The 10,286-nt window shown below is 33.7% G+C and overlaps 1 protein-coding gene across 1 annotated transcript; it reads left to right on the top strand.

The window, feature by feature from the left end:
- The first annotated feature begins 285 nt into the window (after nt 1-285).
- On the top strand, nt 286-2,714 carry LOC131675522 (uncharacterized). The gene is made up of 4 exons (XM_058954535.1): nt 286-300; nt 615-953; nt 1,042-2,025; nt 2,118-2,714. The coding sequence occupies exons 1-4, from the start codon at nt 286-288 to the stop codon at nt 2,712-2,714; spliced, it is 1,935 nt and encodes a 644-aa protein (XP_058810518.1).
- The last annotated feature ends 7,572 nt before the right edge of the window (nt 2,715-10,286 follow it).

Genomic DNA, 10,286 nt, shown 5'->3' on the forward strand with positions numbered 1-10,286 from the left:
TTCATGCCAGAAAGCTCTTCAGGTCGCATATAAAACAAACAGCTATTTAATCTGCATGAGAAGCATATATTTGTAGATTACGTTATGCGGCACGCAGCTCATACGCGATCATATGAATGGACTTAATATACGTGAAAAATACGAGACATATACTATATAGTAAGAGACAAAAATCTGATCTCACGAAAAAATTAGCACATCTGTAAATATCTTCTGACATAAATAACTTTCTAAAACTACTTTTCTGGCTAATAGGTCTAAGCTATCAATTTGACTTTCGAAAACATGAATTTCGTGCCCGTAAAAGAAAGAAAAAAATTAAATGATTTTCAAAGAAGCCCGGTATTGTCATTTTATTGTAATGAGAGTCTGGCGCTGTCGCAGCTTCGCGGCTATTATATTTTTATATAATGGATTGTAACGAGCCCAATCTTTATTTTTATAGTTATAAGATTGCTTGAAATCAAATGAAACTTCAGACGTTTTACTTATAGATTATTTTTTCTCGCATAGTATTTTCATGAAAACAAGATTCTTTGAATAATTTTACATTTTAAACTTTCGCATTAGAATGTTTTCTCATAGTTTGTAACTTAAATCTCTTATTATTACAGGGAACTATGGAAGAAGAAATTAAAAGAAAAAAATATCAGAAGTGTGCAGGATGCGATATATATTTACACAAAGCTTCTGGATACATAAAAACATTGGATACAGAGGACGACTTATCAAATTTTCTTCAAGCGTTTGGCAAAAACGTAGATATGAATGTGGAATTATGTTCAAAATGTTATTCAAAGCTTCGATTAGTTTCACATCAGAAGAGCAAGCAAGATCCATCTAAACAAGAAACTCCTGAATCTTCTATTGACTCTCAACTCGCATCATCATCGCAATCATCATCCATGGATGGGTCACAAGTTGTATATCCAGAACCAAAACCACAAGAACCGGTAGAACTAATTGAGATGCCGATTCAGAGAACAATATGTACTCATGCATATTGTTTCTTATGTAAGCTACTTTCGGGAATAATTCAAGTTCCAGTTGAAGCTCGCATGCAAGTCTACGCTCATAACAGAATATATTATACCAGCTAGTAATAGATGTGGTCGTAAACATCTTATTAAAAACCGTTTTTATCAAGGTGAATTGGATAATATTAAAGTTCATTCATCAACTAGCACAATTACCGTAACAGAGTTATCAAAACTGTTGGAACAGTTATCAGTTAGAGTAGATGCTGAAATTCATGATAAAGTTGGAGATTTCACTTTTCCGGAGGAACGGTTAATAGTACTGACTGGGTTGACTTGGGAAAACATAATTGAATTACGTGGTATGATGACATCTTTAAGAGATTCAGTCTCTCGGAATGTGACACAAGCTTTAGTCGTTCTGTTGTTTAAACTGGTCAGTGGTAATTCGAACAAAATTATTTGCGCCGTTCTAGGACTCGAGCGTGATCAACAAGTATCTGATTTTTGTAATTCCATATTGACATCTTTTGAAAAAGATGTACTACCTACACGTTTTGGAATAGGAGTGATCAGTAGAGAAGAGTTAATAAACCATAATACTCCAGTTGCTAAAGCACTACATGACATCAAAGATAATGAATTGGCATTAATTGCAGATGGAACTTACCTTCGACACGAAAAAAGTTCGAATAATAACTATCAAAGAAAGTCTTTTTCCGGACAAAAAAAAGTACCATTGTGCAAGCCGTTCACAATATGTACTTTAGATGGGTATATTGTTGACTCTGCAGGTCCATTTGAGGCTAATCTCAACGATGCTCAAATAATGGAATGTTTGATGGAAGATCCTAACGGTTTGCGAAAGTTAATGCAAAAAAATGATCTATGGGTCGTTGATAGAGGCTTTCGTGACGTTAAAGAGAAACTTGAAACATTAGGATTCAAAGTTTTAATGCCAGCACTTAAAGGTAAACGTAATCAGTTAACAGCAGAAGAATCTAACCACAGTCGTTCTGTTACTGCTATACGTTGGCCAGTTGAATTGGTACATGGTGTCATTGGGAATAAATACATAAGTTCTACAACACAATGTTGCCGAAAGCTGGTCTCTATTGCAAAGTAGCTTGTTTTTTACAGAACAAGTTTGGAAAGCGTTTTATAACTGACCCATCTTTAACAGATGAAATAGTCTCGCGTATGATTGAACAGAGAAATTTGGAGAATACTTTAGCTTCAGAAGTTGAAACTGGTCACTGGAGTAGGAGAAAAATACCTTTCCAGTTAATAACATCAGATCAACTGTTAGACTTTCCAGAATTGACAGAAAGAGATTTAAAAATATTTTTCACTGGGACGTATCAATTGCAACAGTCCATATCTTACCTGGCAGAAATGATGGGCGAAGATAACAAAATTGAACTTTACTATTTAAAAGAAACAAATGAAATTCTGAAAGTCCAAGTGAGATCGAGGCACGTCAGTCGAAAAACATATAATTCTTACATACACTACCGACCAAATTCTATAGGCTATCAGGGCATTAGGGGACACTACTGTGAATGCGCAAATGGTAACCGCACTATTGGTTGCTGTGCTCACATTGCTGCTGTTATTTATTACCTTTCGCATGGTAGATATCTTTCCAAAATAGTAAAGCCTGCAGAAATCTTGAGCTCTATTTTTGCCGTTGAAAAAGTATCACCCGTCATCAACGACGACAGCGACGAAGATTGATTGTTCAACACTGATATTTATTTGTTTATAGATTTAACTGTTTAGACACATTGAATAGACGTTACTTCCCTTTAGCAAAAGTAGGTAACGTGCAATGAGTTTTGATATTATATTATTCACGAGGGATGATTATAAAGCAGAGAGCGCAATGTATAAAGTATTCAGATATGTAAATAATTATTTATATTATGTATGTAGCTTATTAGTTCATCTTAAATTAAAGATTTTATAAATATAAATTCTGAAGCAAATATGTTTTTACACTACATAGATTTTACTCCCAAATAAGGAAATACACTTTTTTGGTCTTTACAGCTTCGACAGATTCGGGTGCAAAATAAAAGTAAGTAATAGGGATTTTAAAACTACGTGGTTTATTCAACAGTGCCGCAGTACCAAATAGTGCAAAAATCTGATGAAAAATCCTACAGATTTTTTTCACAAAGAACATCCTAAAATATTTAGCACTTCGTCGTGAACAGGGAAATAATATTTTTTTATCATTATCAAGGTACGAGTAGTAAACATAAGTCATGCATGTAGCCAGGAATAATAATAATAATATTGGGTTCAGCCTTTCAACGGAGTTTCAGAGATTAATAGTCGATTTCTCGTCGTATAATGATACTAATAATAAAGGTATGATGTATGTTTCTGATGTATTTTTGAACGTAGAACCCGATGGCGCGATTGGTTTTATCGTAGAATGTAATTGAAAAGTGCTATAGTCAAAAAAATATCGAAAAACTACTGGAAAGCAGCTGCTTTCCACCAGTTTTTCGCTTTTATCGTTTTCGGGATTAGGCCTACCATAAAACCAGTTACACCATTGTGTTTACGTTAAAAAATACGTCGAAAACATGTATCATACTTTCATCGTTAGCTCTACCGCGTAATGAAAAATCGACAATGAAACGTGCGACCTTCGATTTTCCATGTATTACATGTGGGCAGGCTAAGATTGGGAGTTTAGTCGTCGATTTCTTAGGGTGTAATGGGTCTGATGATAAAAGTGTTATGCATGTTTTCGACGTATTTTTTAACGTAGAATACGATGGCGCTATTGATTTTATCGTGGAATGAAACCAAAAAGAGCTAGAATCGAAAAACTGGATTTTTTATTCGTTTTTAGTGGTTTTTATTTTTTTTTAGGTACCTTCTACCACCTATAAAAATCTGAAAAAATTCACACATGTACTCCTATCTATGAGAAACATTCAAGATTTTTTTCGGAGTTGCAGGTATGAATGGACAAAATTGGCGTGAAATTGGAATTTTCGAATGCTTTTAAAAATTTGAATTTCGCGCTAAAAAAAATTTGGTGTTTATAGGTTTGTAGCTCTTCAAAAACCCTACAACTTTTGTATTTACAGTTTTTAGGTATCTTCACAACCAACCGAGCTATTGTCAAAAAACCTAAAACCACAAAATAGTGTCCCATTTTGCCCTATAGGTCAATATGGGTCTGAAAATTTGGCAGAGGGAGTTTCATTATAAGCCGGAACATTCGGCTTTGTCACTTTTTCGAAAGGTCTAAGGGCACTTTTCACATGCTTACCCGGCTGGGCTCTTTGAGCGTTTGCTTTAACGGATCTCTGCATGAGCTGCAATGTGGTATCTGCCGTTCGTTTTTCAGGATGTTCGTCAAGTATAATATACTTTATTGAGTATCCAGTATTATGACGAATAGACACACCTGGGTGCAAACACCAATTGCATCCAAAATAGCCATTAAATTAAATAATACCTTGCATAGGTGCACGAGCAATAGTATCGACGCAACAGCATAACGCGTACAAATGAATATTTATAATTTTATTTCTTAATTTGCATGGTATTCCATTTTCTGAAAGTTCATTCATTTTTTTCACAAAAGGTCGTAGGAAATACGTCATATTTGGTTTATTACGCCCAAACCACATTGCACAAATAATTGTTTTCGGAGATCGGACATTTAGTGGAAGTTCATTAATAAGAATTTGAATCGGCCAAACAGAACATTTAGAACATTTGAAAGTTGGCGACCCATCGCTATTTAACGTAATAGTGATATAATTCTCTTTACGGTCATCAGGCAACGATGCCAAAAACTGTTTATATCTTTGACTATCGAAAAAATCCGTAAAATTAACATTTATTTCTTTATTACGTCGAGATACGACATCAATGTAGAAGTCTTCGTTAGCTTCGATAACATTTTGGATTTCGCCTACTGGATCAAGTATTACAAAATAATCTTTAAACCAAGCATCTTGCAAGTTTACATTTTTATCACAAACTTCGCAAAGTATTACAGTTGTCTTTTTTTAAATATTCCTAGGTAGACTTTACATACTGGGCACACAGCGTGTGATACTCCCTACCTTCTTCTGGATTAAATAGCCTATCGAGTTGATAACGGTTATCTGGTAAAATCTTCTTATCCATAAACATATTTAACATTTTAAATAAATCTACAATTCCTGTCGCTGGAATATGATATTTGTTACAATATTTCATGATAGCAAATATCATTTCTATTCGACTGACACCTATCGGTAAGTTTAAAGGCTCGTTATAAGTTTCATCATTAATAATGTCATCTAATCTCTGAAATCTACATTCAACCGTTTCATTCTCGTTATTTGCGAAGTTATTGAACTCTTCATCGTCGCTAATATCAATTAGATAATCCTCTATATCTTGTACAGTATCACCAAAGCCCTAAAATAAGCAAATAGACAACTATTAATAATTTATGACAAATAATGTTTGTATAATTAGTAGAAAACGTTGATAATGTTTATTTATATGAATGATTGTTAAAAAAATCGGAAATTATATTTCCCAGGCTTTTTAAATGGTATATATACTTCTATAGATTGAAACTTAGTTAATATATTAGTATTATGCATTTCCCCTTATAAAAAAGTGACGTGAACCCAAACTATTCATGATCTGACTGGCTGAGCGATACTCACGTGGTATTGATACGTATGTGTAGTATAGCAGATACATATTGGACTTTGGCGTGGAATTTATTGGAAATGTTTATTCGAACTCGTTAATCATTGATTGTTTTATTCGAATGAACGTTTGTTTTCGTGAATAGACTTCAGACTTCTATATCACATTTTTTTAGATCTCACGAAACCGTAAAACCGATAAGACCTCATTATTTAATTTACTGTACGACCTTTGTAACTTTGTTAATAAAATATTGTTCAACTACGTATCATCTTCGCTTTCGTAACTTGATTCATCGCAAGTCGCAAAGAATAAGTAAAGTAAGTATCAGATTATAATAATGTAAATATGATTGACTCTATTATTATTTAATTATTTCACTTTCGCTTGAATCCTCTCTTAAAATTGAAGAGTCGTCGACATTGAGCATTGTAATTGGTTGATGCATGGAATGCTCGATATGGAAATAATAGAATCCCCTTTTTCCTTGTAAATAAATGAACCAAGCAAAATGAAGCCAGTTTATTCGTGATCTGATTAGCTGAACAGCTGAATTAAGTGGGACACTATTATATTTGTCTTCGCTCTCCTACATTACTATAACAATGCATAGATGTCCTCGACAGCTACACTAGATCCACGAATTCAGATTCCCAAAAAACAACGTTAGCGGCGCCTTCTCGCACCCCTCTCTCAGCTCATGAGCGCTACGAGGTACAAGGTTTTTTCGAGTCTCGCTGTTAAATTTTTTCCAAAAAAGATTGGTAAGTACAAGAAGAGTAAGATAAGGAATTAACTCCTCCGGAAAAGTTGGAGGAGCTCATGAAAAAAGTTGACAAAATAATGTCGAGCGTCGATACTTTGCAATCTAAAGTAGACAATCGCATCGACGACGTTGATTGTCTGACTTTGGATAAACAAATTAGTGAACCAAATGGAGGACATAGCCTAGAGGAGGATTCCGATTCTGAAGGACAGGCAGATCCTGATAGATAACTAAAAAACTCTTAAAAATAAGTAGCATTAATACTGATGTTTTTTTTTTTTTTGACTTCCGGTTGAGCGAGGAGCACAAACGCACGTGGCGAAAAAACGCGAGTGATTTTTATTAAACAATTAAAGTTAAACATTAATAGAAATAGTGAAAACGAGCAAATAGTAAAACTAAAAGAAAACCCTATTAAACAAAATAGAAAGATAGTCTGAATATTCAAGGATACAAAAGTAATAAGTATGATTACGACGAACAAAAACATTTGAGGTTAGGTCGGACAAAACAATACATGAAATATACTCGGAACAGATAGGTAATGAGCAGTGATTCCGACAAAAGAACAATAATCACGAGAAACAAGTGCTTGATAAATAATAGAACAATCGATAGCTTTATAATGCCTCCGAAAACAGACGCAGATCTAGAAAAGAAAATGCTCAATGCGATCAAAGAACTCGGAACAAAGTTTGGTAAAAAAATGACACGAATGGAAGAGAACATACAACAGAAGTTTGAAAAACATGTAAAAAATATTAAAGATGAGTTAGAAAGACAGTGGAAAGCAAAAGAAGAAGAGTGGGAGCAAGAAAGGCAGAATTAGAAAAACGAGAGAGAAAACTTGCTAGACAGAGTGATGAAACTTGAGTGGGACAGGGAAAAGGGTGAGAGAGAAAAAAGAAAACTAAATATTGTTATAAAGGGAGAAGAGTTTACAGAAGAAAACATAAAAGAAAAAGTCGAGGAATATTTAAAGGACAGTATTAACACAGATGTAAAAGTGGAAAAAGCATTTACAATAAATAACAACAATAGGGAAAAGAGATACAAAATGACTATAGCCAAGCTAGAAAACTGGCAGATGAAAAAGCAAGTTATGATGAACAAAGCTAACCTCAAAAGAGGAATTTATATTGATGATGACTTGACAGAGAAAGAGAGAAAAATACAGCGACATTTGAGAACAACGGCGAAACAGGAAAGAAATAAAGGTAATACTGTCAAGGTAGGTTATTTGAAAATGAAAATAAACGAGAAATGGTTCAAGTGGGATGAATGGAGCGAGACACTAAAAGCAATAGAAACGAAGGAACGAGAATAGGACTCGGAGGTAGGACTGGAGCAAGACGAAGCAAGACTCAAGATATGTTACTGGAATATAGCAGGGATAACAAATAAAGATAATGAAACGTGGAAATATTTAAGCAATTTTGACATAGTGTGTTTAGTAGAAACTTGGATAGAAAAGAAAACATGGGAAAAAATTAAAAGAAGACTTCCTACAAATTTTGAATGGAAATGTAATTATGCCACAAGAAAAAAGAAGAACGGAAGGGCGATGGGGAGAATCGTATCTGGAGTGAGAAGTGAAATAAAAGAAATGGTGTATAGTGAGTGGAGCAGTAACGTAGTCATGAGACATGTGAGTCATGACAACAAAAAATATAAGATAGTAACAGTATACAGTCAAAACGTTAAAGAAACAATAAAAGTGATCAAAGAAAATTATGAAGAAAAAGAAGAAGATTATTTAATTATACTAGGAGACTGGAACGCAAGAACAGGTGAAGAAGGAGGAATAATAGAATGTGAAACTGAAAGCAACATTAAACGAAAAACAAAAGACTCAGTGACAAACGTAGAAGGAAGGAGATTAATAAGCGAAATAGAAAAAGAAGGATGGTCAATTTTAAATGGGAACTTTGGAGATAACGGAGAGTATACGTATGTTGGAAAAAATGGAGCATCAGTCATCGACTATATAATAAGTAACCAAAGGACGATAGGTGAAATTAAGCACATAAACGTAGGTGATAGGACAGACTCGGATCACTTACCAATGGAGATACAGATAAACGCTGAAAATATGAATAAAAAAATACAAGATAAAGAGGCAGAAGAATACTATCACAGAAGAAATTGGACAGAGGAAGGGATAGAAATTTATCATGAGAAATGTGAAGATTGGGAATGCAAAGAGGAACATATTGAAGAAATATGGAAAGAATTGAAAAACAAAATCACAGAAGCAGTCCCTACTGTAAGTAGAAAAAAGAAGATATGGGAACTCGGAGAAAAAACGTGGCACGACAACGAATGGAAATCAAGAAAAAGAAAATTAAGACAAATAATAAGAAAATGGAAAAAAGGATAATGCACTAGAAATGAATACATAAAGGCTAAAAAAGTGTACAGAGAATGGTATCAAGAAAGACGCGAAGAACATGATAGAGAGGAGGAAGAAAAAATAAAAAATATCAAAACAGAAAATGAATCATGGAAATTTATAAATAAATTTAGGAAGAAAAGAGAAAAGATTGGCGAAAATATTGAAATAGATACGTGGAAGAAGCACTTCATGGAAAAACTAGAAGGTGTAGAAAAAAAACAAAGGTTGAATGCGGAGAAAAGGAAAGTGAGGGGGGTGAAGGAAATAGTGACGACAGAATAACAGAACGAGAATTAATAGCGCGAATCAAAAAATTAAAAAATAAAAAAGCACCAGGTGAGGATACACTAGAAAACGAAATATGGAAGAACATGCCACAATCTATAGGAGTCGTCTTATTAAAAATGATGAATAAGGTATGGAAAGATGGAGATATACCAGAAGAGTGGAGAAAAGGTGTTATTAGCCCAATACACAAAAAAGAAGATCCAAGAAACGTTACAAACTACAGAGGAGTTACATTAACGAGCACAGCGTATAAAATATATGCAAGCATACTAAACGAGCGACTGATAAACGAAGTAGAATGTAAGTTAGAAGAAGGGCAATTCGGATTTAGAAGAGGAAGAGGGGTCATGGATGCCGTATATGTACTCAACCACATAATAGACCAAAGATTAGGACAAAACAAAATGAAAGTGATTGGATGTTTCGCAGATTTGAAAGAAGCTTTTGACAGAGTAGACAGGAAAATACTAACAGAATGTTTAAAAGAAAAAACAGTAAGTGTAAAACTAAAAAACAGGATCATAGAAATATATGAAGAAACAAACAATGTAGTGAAAGTAGGAAACAAAATATCCACAGAATTCTGGACAACCAGAGGAGTGAGACAAGGGTGCCCTGTAAGTCCCACGCTATTTAATATATATTTGTTAGATTTAGAAGAATATATGAAAAAAGGGATAAGAGGAGATGTAGTAATCGGAAAAATAAAAATTTGGACGCTAAAATATGCAGATGATATTGTATTACTGGCAGAAAATCAAGAAGATATGGAGTATATGTTGAAAAGATTTAAAAAATATTTAGAAATTAAAAAAATGCTACTAAGCTCAGAAAAAACCAAAATTTTAGTATTTGAAGAAGGAAATAAAAAGAAAGATAGGAAATGGTACTGGGGCGACAAAGAATTAGAAGAAGTTAAAGAAATAAAATATTTAGGATACATTCTACAAAAAAATGGAGGTTTTGAAAAACATTTAACGGATAGAAAAAGAAAAGCAATAATAGCAATGAAAAGCACATGGAGTATCGGAGAAAGAATTTTTAAAGAAAACTACAATAGAAGAGTGAAGATGTTTAAAGCACTGATAGAAAGCATAGCACTATTTGGAGCAGAAATATGGGGATGGAAAAGAGATGAAAGGATGGACAGCATAACACGAAAATACTTTAAATGGAT

This window comes from Phymastichus coffea, unplaced genomic scaffold, assembly GCF_024137745.1.
Source record: "Phymastichus coffea isolate CEN01 unplaced genomic scaffold, Cenicafe_Pcof_1.1 PCOF00024, whole genome shotgun sequence".
Lineage (NCBI taxonomy): Eukaryota > Metazoa > Arthropoda > Insecta > Hymenoptera > Eulophidae > Phymastichus > Phymastichus coffea.

Bases quoted from the DNA above. Each gene is read 5' to 3' on its own strand.
- LOC131675522 (XM_058954535.1), top strand. The intron at 954-1,041 runs GTAGAACTAATT...GAATAATTCAAG, and splicing joins AACCAAAACCACAAGAACCG to TTCCAGTTGAAGCTCGCATG. The intron at 2,026-2,117 runs GTACATGGTGTC...TGTTTTTTACAG, and splicing joins TACGTTGGCCAGTTGAATTG to AACAAGTTTGGAAAGCGTTT.